At 40.8% G+C, this 25,168-nt stretch overlaps 1 protein-coding gene across 1 annotated transcript in view; it reads left to right on the top strand.

Moving 5' to 3' along the window:
* Positions 1–3,119: 3,119 nt before the first annotated feature.
* CDAN1 (codanin 1) overlaps positions 3,120–25,168 on the top strand; it is a 49,210-nt gene continuing 27,161 nt past the window's right edge. Inside the window, exons 1-7 of the mRNA XM_075193275.1 lie at positions 3,120–3,226; positions 8,982–9,667; positions 10,280–10,489; positions 11,297–11,481; positions 12,676–12,795; positions 21,331–21,409; positions 23,516–23,636. Coding sequence (XP_075049376.1) covers positions 3,146–3,226; positions 8,982–9,667; positions 10,280–10,489; positions 11,297–11,481; positions 12,676–12,795; positions 21,331–21,409; positions 23,516–23,636 — 1,482 coding nt within the window. The 5' untranslated portion in view covers positions 3,120–3,145. The remainder of the gene's footprint in view (positions 3,227–8,981; positions 9,668–10,279; positions 10,490–11,296; positions 11,482–12,675; positions 12,796–21,330; positions 21,410–23,515; positions 23,637–25,168) is intronic.

The following is a 25,168-nucleotide window of genomic DNA, read 5'->3' as shown; positions in this document are numbered from 1 at the left end:
TCGTGTTTGCTTATATATTCATGGAAATGTGAAAATGTATCCTATGAATGTTGATCATTTAATATGTTTGTTATTTTACATCTTCCGTATGTCATGATGATAAGACACATCCACAATAGTCTTATTAAAATGGCATTTAAGTTGCAGGTTTTATTATGTAGGCAACCAAATGGACTTGCCGATATGTTCCATATTGACATGACCTGCACATAGGTGTAATGTTGCCATTAATGCAAACCACCTGACTGAGTGACCTTTTCCATTGCTTCCTTAAAACCTATCTGTGTGGAGTTTGTATGTTCTCCCTGTGTATGCATTGGTTTCCACCCACCTTTATTAGTATGGGTGATGTAAGCAACTATTGATTTTTTATAGCAACATTTTTTTTTTTATTAATTTTTGTATATACAAACACACAAACTGACAATGAATTAAACAAAGTCTGAGTAGGACAAGTAAGGGGAAAAACGAAAAGAAAAAAAACATACAAATATTTCCCCAAAAGTTCTCTAGACAGCTGCAAGAAAGATGATGTTATACCCAAGTAGATACGCTTTTCCCAGTACACAAGGGAGAACCGTTAAGAACCCTTTCCTTCCTTGTTTTGTTTTATATTCTGTGTACTGGAAGCATTACTTATGTAGTGACAGTAACCGCCATCTCTACTCCACCCACCAAACACTTGTTGGACCTAACTAATGTTGGGGAGTCCGTCTGATAGTCTTGGATTTTGTAGCACACTCAAAGCATGTGAATAAAACGGATAGCAGTCTTGTTTCAGGGACAGAGCACCTCACAATCAATATTCACATAAACGTTTATGTCCTCTCCCATTTTTAGAAGCTGGTGCCCACCATGGTTGCCTATTATCTACAACTTTAATAACGACCAGAGTCTGAGGCAAGCTAGTGATTGTTGGCAAGCTCTCCAGTCCATCAACTTCGAACTACAGCATATACTGAGCAAATTGCAACCCTATCGCGTGGCAGATCTGGAAGAACCTAAATCTTGTCAATTTTAATTTCTGTTGTAGAAACTCACTTGCAGAAACTTTCCTGATTATGGCTGTAGTTAGTGCTGAAAAAATGGAGGCAAAATAATCATGCAAAGTTTTTTTTGAAGATGGTCAAAAAGTAAGATGGAAAAAAATAGTACTTTTTTTTTTTTTTTTTTTTTTTCCCCTTTTTTAATTTATTTAATTTCCCTTTTTTCTTTTTTTAGCTATTTTCAGTCCTGACTATAAACAATGAGAGTCCCTATATATTGGGTCATACATTCATGTGTTTTTAAGTTGAGAGCTAACTTACCAAGAGGTGCCCCTGGAACCTCCAAATGGCAATACAGGACCAGCATTCCTCATCAGCTACTGATGCCAAACCCTGCCCTCAAACAACCATACAGAAATTGTAGTAGCTCAATCAATTTATAGATTCACAGCAGGTGCTTGGAAGGTACCCTGAGCAGAAGACATGGGCTTACTAAAGCCTAAGGGAAAGAGGCCAGTTGTACAAACACATATTCATCGTTTATTTACAAGGTGCCACAGAAGTCCACAGTGCTGGACAACTGGTGAGGGTATTGTTAGATGGAATGGGCAATGCTAAGACAATAGGAGCTAGTGAGATGTGTGGAGATAGGACACCTAGAGGGAGTAGTATTGGGTAAATTAGTTTAGGTTATGGTAAAGTGGTGGGTTTTGAGTAAGCACTTGAAAGATTGAGGGCTATGGGAAAGTCTGGTCTGGTGGTGTAAGTAGTTAGAGGGAAGCATCAGAGAAGAACTATTTGAGATGGAAGTGGTTATCAGAGAGCAGGCCAGAGGAAAATCAAAGAGGCCATGAGGAAGTAAGTATGATGGGAAGGTGTTGGTGCTTTGGGGATGAGTAAATTGGAATCTAGAGTTTATGGGGTGCCAGTAAAGGGAATTGCAGAGCAGCACATGTGGAATGGCAAGAGAGAAAGATTAGTCTTGCCAAAGTATTTAGGATGGATTGACGGGTGAGGGGAGGGCCAAATAAGAGGAGGTTGCAGTAGACTAGGTGAGCAGTAATGAGAGAATCAATAATGGTTTTAATGATGATCTGCGTGAGAAAGGAGTATATTCTGTCAATGTTTCAAAGGCAGAATGAAGATTGATGCGTTGAGTAAAATGTCATGGATGACACCAAGGCAGTTGGCATCTGGGTACTGGTGAAAGCATGATGATGTGAGAGGTGAGGGAGACTAGAGGGGAGGTAGTGACACTGGAAAGAGAGAAGATGATGAGCTCTGTTTTGGGCATCTTAAACTTTAAATAGTATTGAGACATCCAAGTGGAGAGGCAGTTGGACAGGCTAAATAAAGAGGAGAGTGGTCAGGGGATTAGAGAAAGATATGGATGTCATCTGCATAAAGGTGGTAGTGGAGTATGAAGGAGCATATTAGTTAACCAACAAAAGAGATAATCAGAAGGCCAAGAGCAGAGCATGAGAGCAGAAGCCCCACAGATAGAGAGAATGGAGGAGTGTGTGTGCCAGTATTAGACACTGAAATAAGAAAGGTAGGAGGTGGAGCAAGAGAGAGTAGTGCCCCAAATGAAAAGAGTCCAAAGACAAACAACAGTAAGGTGCTACAAACATAATATATTACATTACTATTATTAATAAAATAAAAATAAACATTTAATAGCAGGAAATAACTAAATTGTCAATGTTGGTTACCTGAAAAACAAGCACTACACTAGTTATATTTTTGTGTATAACCTACTACAGTTGCTGCAAGTACCTTCTCCTTTTTGTGGAAAGGGGCTCAATTTAAAATTGCTCTTCTGTAATTCTGATTTATAACTAGATTCTACTTGCTAACAAACTGTCTACACATGTGGATATAAAGGGGTAGTTGGAACACATCACTAATTTAATATGCATAGTCTAAGTTACCTCTGTATTCCTCATCAGGAAAATCATTAACAAGAGCAGAAATGAATCACTATCGACACATGTCAAATCTGGAACCCACAAGTCTGTAAGAGAACGGGCTACGCCCATTGTTCCATACAGGCCACGCCCTCGATCCTTTACACGTGTCTGTAACCCCGCCCCCACCCCCTAGTGCACCGCCCTCTTCGTGACGTGACGATTGCTAGCGGTTGGCGCGCAGGTCAAGGAATGGCGGCGGTGCTGGAGCTGCTGCTGCAGGAGCGGGCCACTGTGGACGAGGTGCTGCGCTGGGTGACCAGCACAACGCAGGTATAGCGCCCATCATCAGTCCCTGCCCCGTCCCCACCAGCGGGGGCCGCTGTCCTGTCCTCCAGCTAGCTCACCATAAGGCAATGAGACGCCTTAATAAACAGCAGTGTTCACATGTATTCCTGATTATCCTGGTGTATGTGTTCTTACATGGGAAAGCGCCATTGTGTAATGTGACCCAGTGAGGCTGCTGTGTAACTACAAGTACCAGCATGCTTTGATTGCCCTAACAGCTCATATGGGCCAATATAGGTTCACACTAATCAGCCCCATGGCATCATGCTGATCAGTGTCTCTTACCTAGCTATACATCCATCAGTCTCTCATCTAGTAAATAAATGTCTCCTCATCTGTATGATATGATCTACTGTTATGGTTTCTCACCTAGTCACATAATAGTATTATGTTGTAATAAACAGATATAAGTAAGCTAAAAAAACAACTCTTCACTGACTCTTATTTTTTTTTTAATTCAATATGTTTGTATATAGTTTACAATTGATAACATTCATTAGTTGCAGATGCATGTACACATCACTAGTATGTTGACATAATATTCAAGTCAGTATTGATTAGTAGTCAGAGCTGCAAGAAATTTGGAAAATTAGGATTATCGGAATATTTTGGTTTTCAATGCATAATTTAAATTAAGATTTTTCTGTAACACATTTTTCTGTAGCTTTGTATCTCACATAAGTGTTTGTATACAGAGTATAGTGCAAAGGGCTGTGCAGCCTCTGTGCTCTTAACTCTCTCAGCACCACTGGTTTCTGCCTTTGAGTCATTTTCAATGGGAATAACTGTTTATCTTGCATTCTGCTTAAATCAAGTTTACATTTTGTTTCTGGGGCAAATTGTACTTCTTATTTGGAGCATATTGCGATAAATATCCTGTTTATTTTTTTAAAAGTTGGATAATACAGTGTAAAATTTTCCCTCCCCTATGGAAACTAAGTTGATGATAACACAAAAATTTCTGGGGGAGATAGAAGGGGGACATCACTTCCCATGAATATAGTATTATGTATCGATTGCTCTGCAGGAGCGATATAATGTCTGGGAACTACTAGTAAAGGTTTCTGGTTATTACAGAGGCCCTGTTATCTGTTTGTGACAGCAGCATCACAGTAACTACTTTTACATGAATAGGTTAATTATTAGAGTAGAAACTAAACGAAACTGAGAACACATTGTAACAATAAATGATAAAGATCTATTCATACATGTGAAAATAATGGATCACAGTTTTTATAGCTATGATCTTGCTCAAAGTGGCTGGTGCTATGTTGTATGGGCAGAGATCAAAGACAATTGTTTAATACTGAAAATACTCTAATTCCTTTGCTGCTGAGCCTATTTTGGCTTGTCACATTCCAAAATCAGTATCGGTAATATGTATTTATCTTTTTTTCCAGAAGGTTTTGAGGTTTCATAAAATACCATTCATTTGTTTATAACTCCTGTCACAAAAATGTATCCAAAATGGCCAGAAAAGTTGTTATTGTTTTTTTGTTTTTTAATTGAAATTGCATGAAAGTGAACTCAAAGCAAAGTATTTTTTCCCCTCAATGCCACCTAGAAACCCTGTGGTTTTCGTCTTGCCCAACAATCCACCTTTCCAAAACATTAAAAAAGCATGCTGTTGCACATAGTTTTCCATAATAAAATCTTCACTTGAAAGTGATGCTTTTCTGCACGGTCTTGAATGAAATGCATAATGTGGGAAAAATATAGGTAAACCAACAAAACATACCATTTTGAAAACTGCAACCTACAGCATCAACTGAGGGTACCACAGAGTTTATTGAAGGTGTCTGTCTGGTGATCACCAAACAATAGCTACTATATCATTTGAAAGAAAGAAGTCCCCTCTTTCAAATTAGGGTATCCCTGAGTTTATTGAAGACCCTCCCCATAAATGGGAATTAACTGTGGGGGATATGAAAGTATGCTTTTAGCTTTTTTGAACCCTCTGTGCTAAGGACGTGTCCCACTTGTCCTTAGTGCAGAAGCAGTTAAACATTGTAAGTTGTTATATTTTATATAAACATCAATTTAATGAAGAAGCCTGATTGCTCCTGAGAGAGCCGCCATCACTGGACCCCTGAACACTGATTAGCATGAAAATACCAGATCACTTCTGGCTTTTAAAAGGCAGGCCCATTTAGTTGTATGGGAAAGCTGAATCTGCTACCTCATGCAAGGTGTTTCTTACAAATCCATGCTGATGTGGATCTGACACTAACTGTTATTTTGATTACTATTATATTTCCTCTTGTGTTGGATTTTGTGATAACATTTGGGAAACCACTTGATATCGGCTGACTCGTTAAGGTGTCCCCTGGTTAACAATAAAAGTGAGTAATGTTTTAACAGAAGACAAGCTTACTGTTTTTTTCTGTCCTTATAACACCATCTTCAGTGAAATACACACACACAAAATATGAAACGTAAAAACAAAATATGAACAGTATTCTAAAATGTGAGCATATGAAAATAAATATAACAGTATTTAGGAGGGTATAGCTGTCATTTACATTTTGTGGATACAAGTTTGCAAAAGTCAGGTTTTTTTCACTTTCTGTGTAAAAACTACCCCTTTTGTCATTGTAACTTTACTTTTGTTGTTTGAAAGGGAAAAAAATAACATTACATAAAAAAGTGCATCTTCTTGACAATAGGTCTATTGAAAAACACATTCTGACAATACTTCCATCACACAGCTCTATTGCCTACAGTTTATCACACTGGTATACATATGTGATGTAATTTGCATATGTATTTGGTGTTCTATAATGCTATTTTAAATTTTTGTTTTAATTATTTTATTGTACCGTGTATTGGTTATTTGATTGACTGCAAAAACACAACAAGTTTTGAATATAAAGTAGAAGCTGCAAGAGAATTTAGAATTCCAAATGACTGACTCCTGTGTTGAAAGCTTGCAGAGTTCTTTTAAAGCTGTACTTCCCGCATGAGGACAATAAGAATGAACATATGTGTGTATATATGTGCATATATATATATATATATATATATATATATATATATATATATATATATATATATCTACTATATAAATGCCTAGTGGCGTGTGTGGAAAAAAAAAAAACAAGCTGCAGCGCCACCTACTGGGCAGAGTTATACACTGATCTATATATTTCTTGAAGGAGAAGTGACAGTTGGGAGTGGTTGGTGGTTGCCGGGGGTGACAGTGGGGAGTTTTTAACACCTTAAGTAGCTTGATGAAGGATGAGGTGATGGAGAAAAATGATGAGGTGGTGACATGTGGACAAAACCACGTTAAAAAAGGGCGCTTGCGTCGGGAAGTAATGCTCTTCCCCTGAGGAGGCCTGGGCTAGGCCCAAATGCATGACAGGAACCTTTTTAACACCTTAAGTAGCTTGATTTGACTAGAATGCATGAGTATCATGCACGGGTTAACGTGTGTGTGTGTGTGTGTGTGTATATATATATATATATATATATATATATATATATATATATATATATATATATATATATATATATATATATATAATGTGTGTGTGTGTGTGTGTTTTTACTCTTTCTTAGCGTTGCATTCTAAATGAATTGCACACAAAGTTAAACTGCATTGAGAATTAAATAGGCCTAGGGACAATTATTTATCCCTATAGTAACATAAACAGGTAGCAGTGGAAAACGGAAAATTGACAAAAAACAAGTAAATTTGAGCACAGTCCGACTTACTCTGTATCTGTTCTCTTGTTCATGGCTGCCAGTGGAAATGAGAGATTTGTGTTACCATAGGAATCAATGATACTTTGTTCTGTTTAATTCTAAAGAAGCGTCCAGCTTTGCATCACTTGCATATGCCCCAGGTTTACGACGTGTATACTTATGTCCCACAATAGCATACAGAAAGCTTAGGGATGTGACTTGAGAGTCTTGATAGTAAATGCACGAGTCTCATTACTGAAGTTGTACACAACATAATAATCTAATGAAGTGTCATAGACATAAGAGCAAACAGTACCTTGACCTGAGGAAGTTGCCTGTTCCATGTAAAATACAGTTAAATACAAACATATGTTGCTTTATCATTGAATGAAATGGGAATCTTCTTTCTTACCGCAGTAAACATGGAATTATCAATGAAGTATGTGAATAGACGGATGTTATTTCATATAATATTAAAGCCACACTAATGGTTTGAGGGTTCAATCTGCAGTTAACTAGTCAAAAGCGGCTAGTTAGTGCTGCTCATCATCATTGAGTTTCAGTGCTCCAACACTACAGCACCCGCAGGAGATAAACCTTCTGTGACGATGATGATGATAGGTATACTTGCATCCAGGTCTACCTTGTTCCCAATGACATGAACACACCATTACCGTACTCTGCCTACAATAGACTGTCCCTTCCATTCTGCCTCCAGTTATGTGTGTAGGATGTAACAAAATCTGCACATAGAAGTATTGGTTATTGGGTGTCCATGCACAGTACAGAAACATAAATGTTGCAAATAAACAGATGTACATCCAGTGTCTGTATAACACTCTTAGGGGCATATTCAGTTGTCGGTGGAAACGCCGGAAATCTCGTGCTCCGCGCACTATTACCGTTGTTACGGTAATAGTGCACGTAAATACCGTTATTGCGGTAGTTTTCTCGCTGGGTTTCAGCTCGCGGCTCAGGGAGCTACGAGCTGAAATCCAGCTTACTATTACCGTAATAACGGTAATCGTTTTAACGCCGCGGGGACTTCAAAGAATTGAATATGCCCCTTATGTTTCCTTGTAATTGAATTGCTGACTCATATATGCTATGTAATCCATTCCCTTTAACTGAAAATGATACTGACAATAAGTCTTTCTTTCAGTTACAATTACTGAGGCCTTAACATAGCGGTAGCCAGCATGTTGAAGAATGGGGGCAGCTGACGTCACAGTGCAGGGAGGTCATACGCCATACCCGGAGGAGGTAGTTGCACTGTGCTCTCCCTCCTTCCTCTGTGCTGCCCCTTTGAAGGTGCACCCCTCCAGCTATTTCACTATGCCCCTTACTGTCTTAACAGGCAGCTTGACGAAAGTATGATAAAGATAAAACAAGCCCATGTGTAAAGTTCAAAACTTCTGTAGATGTAATCAAACTTTGCAATTTCCTTTTAATAGTGTTGAATGTTAATACAAAAATAAAATACTCATGAAAAGAAGCTTTTGTATTTGCAACCAATTATTTCACACAAAAGGTAAATGTTAGTCTAACACTGAAACCCCAATACATAGTATTTACAGTACACAACTCCAAAATGTAAATCTTTACATATAAACCATGATGGTAAAATACATTGCTCACTGTTGGGACAAAGTTGTGACAAAAATGGACCCTGCTGTGTTCGTGTCATAGGGACTTTGACCCGTTCGTTACAGGGATTTAAGGACTTGCTTGAATGATGAAATGTTCTCTGTATAGTGCTGCATAATTAATCTGATGGAACTATGTAGATAAAGGTCAGTAATAACCTCTTTAATCAGTGGAGTTATTTCATACCTATGTGGCCATGTGTAAATAGTCATGTATATACACAGTGCTTATAGATCGACAAGTTGAATAAATAGTTTAGGTATATTTTCAGACCATAGGTGTCCATAGGACAAGATATGGAGGATTGTTGTAAAAAAATTGGTATAGGTGATCAGGGTATAAGGGCTTTGGTACTTTTTCAGACTTGTTGAAAAAAAAATAAAAACTTAATTTTTTTTATTAATAGGAGAATCCTGTTAATTCCAGCCTTGCCTCGCTTTTCTTGCTTCGGAAAGACTTTGCTCCCTTTCTGCTCAACTTTCTACGAGAGCAGACCAGTCAGATTTTGAGTAATGGGCCTTCTACTCCAGCAAAAACACCAAACTCCAAGGCTGTTTCAAAAACCATTAATACTGGCAACCAAAGAACAATACCCGAGAAGAGATCCAGCAACTCGCCTGGACAGAGGGGCAGCCGAATTCAGCTTTTTGCTCCATCCTCCAATTGCTCATATGCGTCAGAGAATTCCGTTCTGACTTCCACCTCCACATCCAGCGATTCCCCTCTCAGGTCAAACTTGACAAACTGTTCAGGTAGAACATTTTTAACTAGTCCAAATTCAAGTTGCAGTCCTTCCACTTACCACAGTGAAAAGCGATCGGCACAGAAATCAAATCTTGGGAATTTTATAGTGTTCACTCCAGAAGTTCAAACGCCGAGGCGAGGACGGAAAAAGAACAATTCTAATCGGCACGTTTCCAAAGATCTGAGCAGAAGATCCGTTGAGGAAGATTTGCAAGGAGAAAACACTCAATGGAGTGCAAACAAGAGGAAGCAAGTGTTTAATATTAGCAGCTCTCCTACTACTCACCAGTTAAATCTTAACAACTTGGAAGAATTTCCTCCTATGGGTGCGTCCTGTGAATCTGCAAGGTATGGAAATCTTACTTTCTGTCGTAGATTTTGTAGTACGGTTACCAAAGAGTAAAAGTTCACATTTTTTAGTTGGCAGTAAAGGGCTCATCTTCTATCCTTTTTTTTTTTAAAAAAAAAAATTGAATTCCCTATATGCTCTTGGTAGATGTTGTCTCATTTTTATTCCATTCTTCTCTCGCATGTCTCAGCTGAGCAGTACTTGCTTTTGCTCACTGTTGTTAATAAGAATGGGCAAGATGTCAGTGAATAAATGAGTGCAGGGCAGTTAACTGCATGTGTCCAGTAATTGACTGATGATGGTGCTGCATGTGGTTAGAAACTGACTCCTAAGAAATAATAAGGCAAGTTACAGGTTTCAACTTGGAATTATTTAACGCATGTGCACGAAGATAGGTAGATTTTACTTTAAATACTTTCTACTATACTTGAATAAAAGTATCTTTTCTTCCACATCCATGGCTGCTTTTATTGATATTGTTACTCTGAATTACTAGGCTATTCTTTCATTTGTAAATGTTGCACACAGTGTTACTGGAAACGTAGGTAGGTATTTCTGGATTATTAGTAAATTCTTTTGTTTTGATTTTTTTTTTTTTTTTTTTTTTGCAGCAAATCAAAACCTTCCCGAAGGATCAATCCTACTCCAATCAATGACGTACATTCCAAGACTCGGCTATGTTTCACCTCCACTCCCATCAGCCCATCTAAGATTGGCCTCAATCATACAGGGATAGATGTGTTCACCAGTGTTCAGGAAGGTGTCTGCACTCCTTACACCGGAAGCTTGCGTGAGGAGAGGGAGATATTGCGCAAAGAAAGGTACTGTTGTTTTACGTACAGCATGTGTACTTGCCATGTTTTCCTGTGTATTTTCAGTTAAACACCCCATAATGAAAACACTGTTTCTCCTTCATCCATGGGGAACCCCGGGGTATAGTGTGTGGTGATTGAAGCTTATGCACTTTACAGGCAAAAGCTGAAGCCGCTTCTATTACCCACATTGACTGCTCCAGAACCTCACACTTTTTTAATGCCCGCCAGAGATGGGCACTTTCTATGACTGCCATATGCAGCCAATGAACTTTTTCTTATGTTTAATTTTATGTTTACTATTTCCTAGTAGAAACTACGGCGCACCGTAATTTTGTAGGAACCGCATTTCGTAGGCTCCGCATGTTCCTATCTAGGAGGAAACAGTCTTTAATGCATCTATTGCACCTTTTTCTAATTGGAGAATGGTGTTGTCTCCTCTCCCTCTTGTTCTGTACCCCTTGTTTCTGTTCTTTGAGGCTTTGTTAGAAAAATTCTGAGGTTTTCAGGCAGCCTATGGGGGTGGGGGCGGGGGGGGGGGTATAGAGGGGGGAGGAGCCTGAATTTGTCACCGCACACCCCAGTGTTCCAGAGAAAATTACAAAAATCCCATTATCACTGAACTGTAAAGTTTTTAGCAGTTCCAGCAACTGTACATGTATTTTTACTTATTTTCCTTTTGAAAGCAACATTATTATGTTCTGAAGCTGCTCTAGCATGTTGTCGCATTTTGTTTTGGTGTGTTTGCATTGTTTATTGTATTGTATTTCCTCCTTTATACAGATTAGTTTACTTTACATATTTATGATTTTGTAGAACCAAATTGTTGCAGCAAACCTCATCTCCAGTAGTGTTGGATCCTATCACTCCCACTAAACAAAGCTACAACCGAAACTCTAGTTCTTCTTCAGATATGATGACGACCTGCGCTGACCCTGACAAAGTTTCTGGAAGGAAACAGCTGGAGGTCCTTGCTGAGCTTTATTCAGCCTGCATCACAGGTAAGTTTCCTTTCATATCTGTACTACTTAGTTCCAAATAATTATATAAAGGCTTTATTTTTGGTTGGAGTCCCTATATGTACATCAGTCCTTGTGTTCTTTAGGGAGCTCACCAGCCTACCTCTCCATGTGTTAGTTACAAATGTATTTCTTTATACCCAATATGTTTACAAAGGTGTCGTTATACTCACAGCTTTTATTAACAGGCATATCCACCATGATTGTTTCAAATACTTCTAAATTTATGCAGTATTTACACAGCTTTTATTTTTATACTCTTTTTCTAATATGGCCTTTTAATTTGTAGATCTATTTAACCTTTTCCCATATGTGGTTAAATCATTTTATTTGGCCTGAGATCTGAACAAAAGGATCTCTGCCCAATTTAACCACACATGGTGACCGGTACGGTAGGCTGAAGACCAAATGCTCACCGTTGCCTTATGGTTATTGGTTATCTTTTTGGCCTCTGCGTTGTTCTACTTCATTTATCCTGCCAGCAAGCCATCAACATACTGTATAGTAGCTGGTTAAAATGGGTTTAAATACTGAAAACATTTTAAAAAATGTTGTAATTTTATAAATGGACCTACATTACCACTTAGATAAACATGTTTGACATCTGAGTTAGGTCCCACTCAGTCTTGTATTCAGATTTATGGCACTACATCTTGGAAGTAATGGTGTTCCATTGGTGGACAGGCCCCTTTTTAGGGTGTTTCCATGTTAAAAACTTTACTAGATCACCTACCTTTCCAATAATACTACTTTGGTCAGGTGTCCCTCCTCTGGGACCCTCCACCGTTTACTATTTTAGGAGGGTTTTGGAACTGACTTATAGCCTAGACCTTTGCTGATCACCTTTTGCTCTCCTCTCTCCATAGGAGAATATGTTGGACACAGCAGATGTAAAGCTGTAAATTAGAGTTGTTGTGTTGGACCTTTCCTGCTACCAGGAAGGGTGAGCAGTTCCAAAGGTGATCAACAGAAGTTCCAGCTATATGTGCTTTTTGGGGCCTTAATAAATGGCGTAAATGTGAGGTCCCAGAGTAGGGGGCCCGACTAAAGTACTATAAATGGGATGTAAAGTGGAAACCTCTTCACTATATTTTGTGTAACTACATAGACAGATATCTAATAATTTATAATTGAGTGAGTTATGGACCAGATACGAGTTTCCTTCCTTCATTGCAGAAAATCTGGTGCCAAATATTTTTCTGGAGTTCTTCTTTGTCTTGCAATTGCTCACATCCAGGGGACCGGCTGGCACTGATGATAAGGACCGTGAGCTAGAGAGCACCAGAGGAGTTAAAGGTGAATTGCATCTTTGCCTGAGTAAAGCGCTGGGAATGTATTGGAATGTGGGGAAGGTTGTGAATACTGTGAGGTTGTATTCCTGCTCTACAGTATCCTGTTTTGTAGGGATTGGGCTTTTTGGTCAGATGCTTAAATATATTTATATTTTTTTCTGTAATAGCATGGGAAGAACAACTTGCTAAAATTTAGCTTCTATGTCTGTGAAAGCTCAATAAATGATTTCCAGTTGTTAGTTCTGTAACTGCTTCATGACATGGGGTATTCTGTGTTTTTGTGACCAGACCACATTTCAAATTTTGTCTGTGTAGGTTAAATTAAGAATAATTTTATTTTCTTTTTTTCTTCTGAGAGAGATATAGCTTAAATTTGGTAGGATATAGAGGTAAAAGAGGATTTTTGTACTTACGTTAAAGCCGTTTCTCTGATTCCGTCTTGGGGACACTGCTTACCATGGGTTGTGGAGGGGAGCATGGGAGTTGGCACCTAGCTAGTTAACTTTAGCACTGCTGACAGACCCCCTCCCCTCTACAATCCCCCTGCCTCTTCCTCTTCAGTTAATTAAAAAGCCCCAAGGACAAAAGGCCAATCAACCAAGAGCACACAGAGGAAACGCAGAAGCGAGAGATCGCAGTGTCCCCCAGACGGAATCAGAGAAACGGATTTAACGTAAGTACAAAAATCCTCTTTTCTCTTTCATCCAGTCTGGGGGACACTGCTTACCATGGGGACGTTCTAAAGCAGCCCCCTAAGGGTGGGACCGCTCTGAAAGCCCCGCTCGTAGAGCACTACAAGCAAAATTTGTATCCGCGGATGCGAATACATTAAACTGATAGAATTTGGTAAAGGTGTGGACAGAAGACCAGGTAGCCGCACTGCAAAGCTGGTCCGCAGAAGCCCCATTTCTCGCTGCCCACGACGCCCCTACCGATCTGGTGGAATGGGCCGTAAGTCTCTCTGGCACAGGACGGTTAGCCCTTATGTAAGCCTGCTTAATGGTTGCCGGAATCCATATTGCAATGGACTGTTTTGAGGCTGGCCAGCCTCTTTTGTTAGAATCATAAAGAACAAACAGAGAATCTGTACATCTAACCTGAGAAATTCTTTTGACATAAATGCGGAGAGCCCTAACCACGTCTAACTTTTCCATGGACTACTGATCAGAATGAGAAGACGATGAAAAGACCGGAACCACAATTTCCTGGTTCAAATGGAAAGCCGAAACTACTTTTGGAACAAAAGAAGGGAGAGTTCTTAATACCGCTCTGTCCTCGTGAAAAAACAGATATGGTTTCCGGCAAGACAGAGCTCCCAATTCTGAAACCCTACGTGCAGATGCAATCGCTAAAAGAAAGACGACCTTCCAGGTCAGACAACTAAAATCTGCCGCAAGTAATGGCTCAAAGGGGGGCCCTTTAAGCATCTCCAGTACCAGGTTAAGATCCCATGGTGCTGTAGGCGGAACATAGGGAGGCTGAATATGTAAGACTCCCTGAAGAAAAGTCTTGATGTCTGGCAAGTCCGCTAACTTCAGGTGAAAGAAAACGGAAAGCGCTGATACCTGAACTCTTAAGGAACCTAACCGGAGCCCTGCTTCCAGCCCATCCTGAAGAAAAGCCAATAAGCGAGGGAGACGAAAAGAAGACGTGTGACAGGACTTATTTTCGCACCATCTGATATAGGCTCGCCAAATACGATGATAGATGCGAGCCAAAACTGGTTTTCGAGCTCGCAGCATAGTGTTCACTACACTGGGGGAGAAAGCCCTAGCCTTCCAGAGGCTGGCTTCAACAGCCATGCCGTTAAACTGAGCTGAGGTAAGTTCTGGTGACGAAAGGGACCTTGTAGAAGAAGGTCGTCTCGCGACGGAAGACGATATCCTTGTCCTACCGCCATGGAGATTATGTCCGCGTACCACACTCGACGCGGCCATGAGGGAGCTATTAAAATTACCGGCAGACCGCCTTGCCTCACTCGTCTGAGTACTCGAGGAAGCATGGGAATCGTGGGAAACAGATACCCCAACCTGAAATCCCATGACATGGTCATCACGTCCACCGCTACCGCTAAGGGGTCTCTTGCCCTTGCGCAAAACCTGTGAACCTTGTCGTTGTGTCTGGAGGCCATGAGATTTATATCCGGCAGACCCTACCTCTGAACTAGAGACTGAAATACTTTCGGATGGAGGGACCACTCCCCCGGCATCATCGCATTGCGTCTGAGGTAATCGGCCTCCCAAATCTGAGCTGCATTGCAGCTGCAATCCTGGTTCCTCCCAGTCTGTTGACATATGCCACAGCCGTGGCATTGTCGGATTGAACTCTGACTGAGTGGTCCTGAAGGAGAGTCTGGGCCCCCCGAAGAGCTAAAAGAATTGCCTTCAACTCCAATGTGTTGATTGATAAGGCTGATTCCTGATCTGACCAAAGCCTCTGGAGCCGGAGGTGCAGGACTACCGCCCCCCAACCTCTCAGGCTGGCGTCTGTTGTGGCTATGATCCATGACCATGGAGCAAAAGACCTGCCCACCGACATGTGATCCTGATTCAGCCACCACTGAAGCGATTCTCCTGCCCCCGGAGACAGCGAGATACTCTGGAGATCCAAACGTAGGTGGGATCGTGACCATTTTGTCAACGATCCCACTGGAAGCATCGAGAATGAGCCCGACCGAAGGGGATCGTCTCGAAGGAGGCCACCATCTTTCCAAGCAGTCGCATGCACAAATGAATTGAGGGACTGGGAGAGGACAAGACCTGAGATGTTATACTCCGAATTGAACTGATCTTCTCCGCAGGCAGTACACCTTCTGCTGACTGGTGTCCATGATGAGTCCTAGGAAGACCATGCGTTGGCACGGGACTACCTGGGATTTATTTAAGTTTATCAGCCACCCATGGCTCTTGAGAACCGCTGATGAGCAGATCGTCTAAATAAGGCACGACCTGAACTCCCTTTAAGTTAAGTGAAGACACGCTGCCATCACCGACATGATGTTCGTGAAGACCCTTGGAGCTGTGGAAAGGGCGAAGGGAAGAGCCCGAAACTGATAGTGGGAGGCCCCCACTGAGAATCTTAGGAGAGACTGATGATCGCTCCAAATGGGAACGTGGAGGTATGCGTCCTTTATGTCTATGGAAGCCATAAACTGATCTTTCTCTAAGCCGTTTATTACCGACCTCATGGACTCCATCCGAAATTTGTCCACTCGTAAGTGCACATTGAGGTTCTTTAGGTTTAATATGGGTCGAAAGGACCTATCCAGTTTTTTGACCAGAAAAAGATTTGAATAAAATCCCTTTCCTTTCTGGATGTCTGGGACCCTGCAAATGACTATTTGCGAAAGAAGAGAGGCCTGTATTGCCTGTCTTCTTTGTGGATCTCGGGGTAGCGGGGTTACAGAGAAACAATGTGGTACCGGACCAAGCAGGTCTATCATGTACCCCCTTGATATAATGCCCCGAATCCAAGGGTCTTGGGATGAAGCTGCCCACTGTTCCTGAAAAAGAGACAGACGTCCCCCCACTGGCGCCACCTCCAGGAGAATAGAGTGTGGCAGTCAGGACGCAGGCTTCTCCTGAGTCATGGAGTCCTGGCGCCTAGCTGCAAACAAGGACCTGCCTCTGACAGAGGAGCCTCGAGCATTCGGTTGTCTACCTTTAAATGACTGTCCCCTAGGCAAGGAGGTCCCCCGAAAGGGCTGACGAAAAGAGCTAAACCGTGGGGCCCCTACCTGAGAGTACCGGCAAAGTAGTGCTTCCCCCCCCCCCGTTGCCTGGGAAATCATAGTATCATCATCATCATCATCATCATTTATTTATATAGCGCCACTAATTCCGCAGCGCTGTACAGAGAACTCATTCACATCAGTCCCTGCCCCATTGGAGCTTACAGTCTAAATTCCCTAATATATACACACACTCACACAAAGACAGACAGAGAGGGAGACAGACAGAGACTAGGGTCAATTTTTGATTGCAGCCAATTAACCTACCAGTATGTTTTTGGAGTGTGGGAGGAAACCGGAGCACCCGGAGGAAACCCACACAAACACAGGGAGAACATACAAACTCCACACAGATAAGGCCATGGTCGGGAATCGAACTCATGACCCCAGTGCTGTGAGGCAGACGTGCTAACCACTAGGCCACTGTGCTGCTGTATAGTATATAATTCCAGGCCGAACAAACCTGCTGCTGAAAAGGGAATGGTTTCAATGGATTTTTTAGATTCTGAATCCCCCTCCCAGGATTTCAGCCATAACGTTCTCCTTGCTGAAATTGACGCAGCTTGAATAGAGGAGGACACAGACGCTGTGCTCTGAGCCTCCTCATAAAGGTACCCCAATGCCTCTTTCAAATGTAAAGCTAGGGGAAGTAATTCTGAGTCCTGTAAGGCCTCTGCCAGTTGTTCGGCCCATGTTTCCATGGCTTTAGCAACCTAAGCTGAAGCAAATGTGGGTCTAAAGGAAGAACCCACTGCTACAAATATAGATTTTAACTGAGATTCCACTCTGCGGTCAGTGGCATCTTGCAGAGTTGCTGAGCCCGGGACTGGTAGGAGAGTATGTCGGACCAAACAGGCTACTGGAGTATCTACTTTAGGGATTCCCTTCCAGCGAGCCACGTCCTCCTTCTGCAATGGATACAGGGAAGAGAACCTCCTTGGAACAGAGAACTTTTTATCAGGCTGTTTCCAGGCTCCCTCTGCAATATCTCTGAGTTCTACAGAAGGGGGAAACCAGATAACCTTCCTTTTGGCCTTCTTAAAAAGACTTCTGTCTCTAGGACTAGGATCCTCCATTTCTGGGAGGTCCAACGCCTGTCTCACTGCTAAAAACAAATCCTCAATAAACTGATATCTAGTGTTTTCTTCCTGTTCCAAAGGTTGAACCTGGTCAGGATCAAAATTTGTTTCCCTTTCCTCTTCTGAAAAACCCTCAGAATCCGAAAGAACCATATGAGGATTAGCCGCTTTCTTTTAGCAGGTGGCAAGTCTGGGGATTCAAGTAACTGTCTAAACCCTTATAAATGCTGAGGGCCATGCAGGTTCTGTCAGATCAGGTGGCTGATCCGTTACTAAAGAGGAAGGTCCTGCTATAGCCGTTTCAGTAGAAACTGTGGAAGCCCCAAAGCTGTAACAGCATTATTCCGCACTGCAGTGACTGCCACACTTGTCAGTAACTGAGTAGATTGGGAGATAATCTGTGCTAAAGAGGAAACCGACTGTGTCAGGGAAGCCACCCAGGCCGGTTCCTCCGTCAGAGGGGCTGGAATGTGCTGGATTTGCGCAGAGGGGACCCCTCCTTCGCAGTCAGAGCAGAGCGCCAACTGGTCCTTCTGCACACATGGTAATTTAACCTTACATCTAGAACATGTAAAATATTTAGCCAAAGGGCCTTTTCCTTTATCTGTCATTTTCACAAAGGAAAGGCACACCAAACACACATATTTGAGGTTATAGAGATTGAGAGAGACAGTGAAGAAAACAAGTAATCAACTAATCTAAAATAAAAGTTGTACTTGTATTTTTGTGAAACAACAATGTGATAGATTTGGCAAGTAGGAGAACCACAATATAACCCCTACTAGTCCACTTTGTAATCAGACCAAATACAGTAAATGGTTAAATAAATCAGATACTTAGCCCACAGGCCAAACAGGGGAGAAGTCGAACTGCAGTGTCCTGGTGCCTGCTCGCACTGATATGTCTCCTTTCCTGGCCTTCTCCTGGCGCCAGAAGACCGGGCTAGTCCAATTGTGCAGGAGAGCAGGGGAGCTTCTATGTCTTAGCTTCCCCCCCCCCCCCCCCCCTCCGATAATGCTGTCCCCCTGTTTCTTTTTTCACTGGATTCCGTTACAAAAAGAAAAGGGTATGCGGCAGAGTAGTGGAGACCTCAAAGAGTCTCGCATGTCACCTAACCCAAACTGTGTTATCTCATGGCAGGCCTACACCAAACTAGAATGTGTGTAGACGTTGAAGTAAATTTTGTAGGCATGATATCACCTTATGCCCTGTTCTGTTGTGATCCCAAAGACTGACTCACTCAAATCTTTTTTGTCTGAGTAGATCTACATTCAGTGGCCTGACATCCACTTTTTATTCCCTGTTACTTAAATACGACCAACTTTATAAGTAAACCCATGGTCACATATTAGAGAAAAGTTTCATATGCCCGCGATTCAAAGGAAATACTAATAAACTCTCTTTTTGGTGGTACTTGGTCTGAACCCGACTGCGAGTCGCATTCCTGAAATGTTGTTCTGAAGGCTCTCTGACCCACATATGGTAAAACTGTCATAAGATAGAGAATTTCTGCCATGAAGTCTGCACATTAATCACCACGATCTCAGGTGCCATCGAACCCCTATTTATTATCTCCTCCACCCAATCCAATCAGGTGTCCTAAAATGTACATTGAAGCTTATGAGCCATTTTCTCATATGGTGTCTATCTATCTATATATATATATATATATATATATATATATATATATATATATATATATATATATGTTAACCCGTGCATGATACTCATGCATTCTAGTCAAATCAAGCTACTTAAGGTGTTAAAAAGGTTCTTGTCATGCATTTGGGCCATAGCCCAGGCCTCCTCAGGGGAAGAGCGTTACTTCGCGACGTAAGCGCCCTTTTTTAACGTGGTTTTGTCCACATGTCACCACCTCATCATTCTTCTCCATCACCTCATCCTTTATTTTCATCGCCATGTCTATCCAGCCACAATGATCTCTCTCAGTGGTCCTGAGTATCACACTCCTCTCACACTGTCACCCCCGGCAACCACCAACCACTCCCCACTGTCACACTCCCCAAGTACATCTTATCGTTCCATTTCATTTTTCTAAAACCAAAATAAAATCTCGTTCAACAATGGAACAATATCATTCCAATTCTGCAGTGAGTACGCACACATAACCAGCAGTGTTCATAGATCTCTATGGAGTGTGCAGAGTTATGATCTTTTCAGCAGATGGTTATAACAAGCACGGACCTGAAGATAAATCGTGTAAAACGTGTTTAGTGGGTACGCATGAATCGGCATGCTGATCGGGACCTTCTTTTATTTGTTTCCTTTTTTCGTTTATAAAATCAGTAAGAGGCCGATTCAATTGATCTGGTAATATTTAGCACTGTGGTTAAAATAAAATAAAAATCTGCTCTGCATTTACTCTGAAGCCGTGGCCGGTTTCATGTTCTAAATTTAATTCAATTTCAAAACTATAAATGCCTCCCCCGTGCGTGAGTCATAGGTGAATGCGAATGTTATGGGAGGAGAGGGGAGGGCTTAACGCGCCCATGTTGAAGCTATAACAAAAATCTCCGGCAAAATCAAACTGTCAGCTCCGGGCTTTCTGGTGTTTCCCTTGTGACTCCATCGGATCTATGAGTATTTAGCAAATTTTTGCAGTGAAAATTTCAATTGCATTACATTACACTACCCATTTTTATTATATGGTAATTACACTACAGTAATTTCCACTTATATTCATACCAAAGTTCCTCAAAACACATTACTACAAACATATATACATAATAGGGTGGATCTGTAATCTTTAGAAAAAATATTTACATGCTTTATAATGCTTTCTTTTTTGTGTGGTGTTTTGTAATTTTTATTAAAAAAAAAAAATCAGATTTTTAATACATACTTTTTTTATTTCATTACTTTTTGGGGGTTTTACAATTTTTTTACCCGGTCAAGAGAGGTGCGAGATAAAACTGCCTATTTGACAGTTTACATCGCCGAGTTAAAATACAATTGCATAGCCCCCTTTAGCTTTAGCCTATACCTTAACATGAGGCTCCAACCCGCAGCGAAATGCTACTTTCAGGAAAAAACCCAGAATTTTAGATTTGCAATTGAATTGCAAGGAACATCATCGCGCTCCAAAATGACACAAAATAGCGTTACAATCGTCAATTGAATCGGCCCATAAGAATATCGTATTGGGAGAAATTCTGTATATTGAGTACCCAGTCTTAAAAATTGAAGTTGCTAAAATAAAGTCCTGCATATTGTAATGGAATCATCATTAAATTAATCTTTTAGTGATTTTCAGTAATGCAGTATTGTAGTGGAACATAACAGAGCTCACATAATATAAAACTTGCATTAGGCAGTATATGTAACTTACCCTCATACCCACTCTTGTTAATTAAATGCGTTTTACTAGCGTGTTTTAGGGTGTAAATCATTGTTTCTATTGTTACCACACCGACAACCACTGTCACTGTAGTGTTTGACACTGCTGCAGTAGCATGTTGTATGTTGTTCGGTTTTCATTGTAGAAGCCACCGAAGAAGCTCCTAGTGTTCTTTAAATGCTAAGAATAATGCTAGTAACAAATAATTTTGGGGTTCACATGCATTTTGTTAGCATTTTTATATACTTTACATACTGGAAACTGAACTCCAGTGGTTATCTGGCCTTAGTCTTCTGTGACTATATCATTTCCACTCCTGGTTATCTTTGTATTACTTGTTTGACATAATGTATGTGCTCCCTTATTTTGCAGATGCTGTGGAGCGGCAATACTTTCAAAGTGTTCACAACTGTGTCTTTTTTGCTGTTTTGGTCCTCGACTTCCAGTTTACGTATGTTTCTTTTGATTTTTATGTGTCCTAAATAAATGCTCATTCTCCATAATGTATGTTAGTGTACAGAAGTGTCGCTTAGGGGGAAATTCTGTTAGCCGTGAGGTGCTGTAGTGTCTCTGGAATTAGTCCGTGGAGAAATATTGCCTCAATTTTCTCCACAAATCTCTGCTCATCTGTCCACGCGTCCCATAGAGATGCAAAGAGAAAATGAGCAGAGATTTTGTACAGTATTGGCCAGGATTTAAGTGAAATTTGGCGACAGCTCGCGGCTAATGGAGTACTCCCTTAAAGCGGAATCCTGTTGTCTTGTTGCTTCCTTCAGATTTCTGAAGATTGTTATATTGTATAGACTAAGTGCTCCTCATGTGTGCAGACATTGTTGTTTAAAGTGTGCGTGTAATATCAGATTAGATTTGTGATCCGAAAAAGTAAAAATGCAGTGATGGTTGGCACAAGAAACTGAAGTAGCATCACTGCTGGGGTTTCCTCACATGGGCTATGGATTTGCCACCACCCAAATAACATCAGTCCAATAGCAGTCCTGTGGTTGGACCGCAATTGCGATGGAAGAAAGGGGCTAGTGGAGATTGGTACAACTTGTGCAAAGTAACAGAACCGCTACAGTAAATGAACTAGCTGCTCTGTAAAACAGTGGCGTCAAAAGACTTATCGGAATGCTCAACTCGTTGTACGTTATTATGCATAGGAGTTTGGCATTTTATGAACCCAGCAAGTTTCATTCTTCAGCGTAAAGGTGGTGGAATTGAAGATTTCTATGTAACGTTGCATAGAAAAATCGGGATTCATTAGAGTGGATAAAAATATGGTGAAATCCACATTAGTTCTTGTATCCATCCTGCTGGTAACTGTCATTATTTGGGATATGTTTTGTGGCACAAAGATGGTTCCTTGATAGAAGTATGGCAAGATTTTCATGTTGTATAATATGTGGACAATATGACTTATCAAGTGCCCCTCTTGATGACAGCACTGTACACATCTGGAAATGTGTTTTTATTTTTAGGTAGGAACCTTGGAAATTTCTGCAGTTGGTTCTAGGAACACAGCAGTGAGGTCATGTTAATGCACCTTTTAGAGTCTATGTCTGATTAATTTAGAATGTTCTGAAGACAAATGGGGGAGCAAATCCATCGTTCTTGATGGACCTCCGGTGCTTCCAAGATACACTTCTCTGTATGTTCCTTTCTCTCCCTCTTCGCACTAGAGGTGATATGATTGTGGACTCTTGCACAGATGTATACAGATCTTATACTGTACACTGTGGCATTGACCTTGTCTCACATTTGTGCATGAGCTGACCCTTGTTGGAGGTTTTGGGGAGTCTGGTGTGAAGACATATGCATTGCTAGAAGCGGCCTGGCTGCTGTGGTATCATTTAAGTCATTTTCTTACAGCAGCCTATATATGGTTAATAAAGGGATAAGCAGAGTAATGCACAATTCAGAAGCAAGTCGGTCAAATCTAGGAGTCAAAAATATCACAAAATATAGTCTTAATAATGTGATCTTTATTCAGAAAAAATCTTTCTAAACTCTACTGCAAAATGATAGATTAAATCTACTGATTGGAATCATTTTCTTTAGCCAATGATTCTGCCATATTTGCAAATATATCTTTAAAATAATTTAATTAAAATATAATTTTTTAAAAATAGCACAGTTCAGGTTAACATTTCATCATACTGAGAACATATCAACATTTTTTTACTGACCAAAAGTCTGTCTTAAATAGATGTTTCCACTATATTGTTTATTTGCAAACTGATACAAAAGCTGCCACAGTGTTCCACCGCGCTGGATAGTGGGGAAAACAAAGCATGGTATGTAGTTTTGGAAGCAAGGAGGTTAATCATTTTGCTTCTGCAATCTAGATAATGTGAATGAGGAAAAATGATATATTTCCACAAAGCAAATACATTTATGGTTTTGTGGTCAAAGCCTGAATTCTTTTTCTTGATGTTGAAGATTTGAATTTTTAGGAATTTAGGTCCCCTCTAACATACTTCATTCAACAGCACTGTCAAATGTCCGTTTCTAAAAATATGGTAGTAATTGTATTTTTTGTGTCTGTTACATCTTGCAGTGTTATCTCTCTGTTGGATAAAAGCACATTGAAGCTCCTTGCAGAAAATGAACGTGTTGGTGCATTTTCTCCCATCTTGCAGGAGCGACTCCTAGAAGCTCACCGGACCAGCATAGGCAAGGTAAATAATACATGTTGTGATGCCCTTAATACTCTTTGAATATATGGGTGACTTGTTTATTGTACTTTGTGGACGCACCAGTCGCATATAAACTTTCCCATGGGTAGATCATAGTAGAAACCAGTGACCATAACACTAAACATGTACCATTTGTTAATGTGTGTGTATATGTATATATATATATATATATATATATATATATATATATATATATATATATATACATACACACTTTTTTTTTTACTTTTTTTTTTTATTGGTGATACACTGTATTACCCTTTGTTACCCTGATTTGATTTAAAGCAAAGTGCACATATTGGAGCACTGTGCTCGGTAGTGCTGACATTGCTAATTCATGCGTTGTGTTCCAATGGTTCCAGCTGTATTTGCTCCATACAGTTTATTACACTCCTGTGGTGAGAATGTTGAAATTGGGTAGGAGACAAGACTCTAGCTGCCCCAGATGTGGTGCGGTTCCAGTTGATTTTTGGCACCTCCTTTGGTTTTATCTGGGGGTTGGGCGGTTCTGGATGGAGGTATGGGTGTGCATCTAGTCGAAAGGGATTGGGATTCTCTTAGTGTCCCTGAGGATATGCCTCTTTGGGCTCTCTCAATCTTTTCTTGGGCAGAGCTTTGGCCCAGTATGTAATATATTTACTGTCCTTGGACAAGGTTATTAAAGCTAGAAAGTGGATGGCTTCTTAGGACACCACTTTTGGGGGATTGGGTTGCCCTAGTGAATGCACGGTGTGCCATGAACGCCATATTCACACGGCTAGGCATTCCATGCTACAGTATTAAAAGGTTTGGTCCCGGTGGATTGCGTCATGATATAGGTTTTACCGTCTCTATACGAGGATTCGGACTATGATCCCCCTAGGTGCCTGGTCCGGTGCTTATGTGCAGTCAATGTTTCCAGATGTGATACATGGTGGTGCTATTATGTGTATTGTGATTAAATTTACACCCAGTGGTTGATTGTTTTCATGCTTTCAATGATGTGTTTGTTTGCCTCAACACTGTCATATGTTTTATGTTACTGTATTGCTGTAATTTGGGAATGTGGTTTATCCTTGTGGGGTTCTGTTTAATTTAATTTTGTAATGTTTAATCTTGAAAAATTCAATAAAAAAAAGATTTGTTAAAAAAAATGCGCCACGGGCACATGGTGGGAAATAGCGTGAGCAATCTATTGGTACCAAACGGTGTCTGCTGTACTCCGGAGTCCTCAGCAAAAGTTACCCTGTGCTGCAGCCTGCTTCCACAGTCACCCCAGCAAACAACCTCCAGACTTTACTGTTTGCGATCATTTATCAGTCCAGCCTCCTCGGATAAGACGGTGGTGCTGGCCTAGAAGGAATGAATCCTGCTCTCCCATGATCATCCCTCCTCCTATGGTTTGCTCCTTCTGTAGCTAGGATAGAATTTTGGTATATGGTTTTCTTCCACTTTGAATTTCATCATGCACCTTTTGATGAAGCTTTATGGCCAGGCTGCAGAATCCTGTCCTGGCAATTAGGCTCCATGGGGAA

Source organism: Mixophyes fleayi, chromosome 12, assembly GCF_038048845.1.
Source record: "Mixophyes fleayi isolate aMixFle1 chromosome 12, aMixFle1.hap1, whole genome shotgun sequence".
In the NCBI taxonomy this organism is placed as follows: domain Eukaryota; kingdom Metazoa; phylum Chordata; class Amphibia; order Anura; family Limnodynastidae; genus Mixophyes; species Mixophyes fleayi.
Note: the sequence above shows the minus strand (reverse complement) of the source record. Positions and strands in the feature narration are given on the sequence as shown.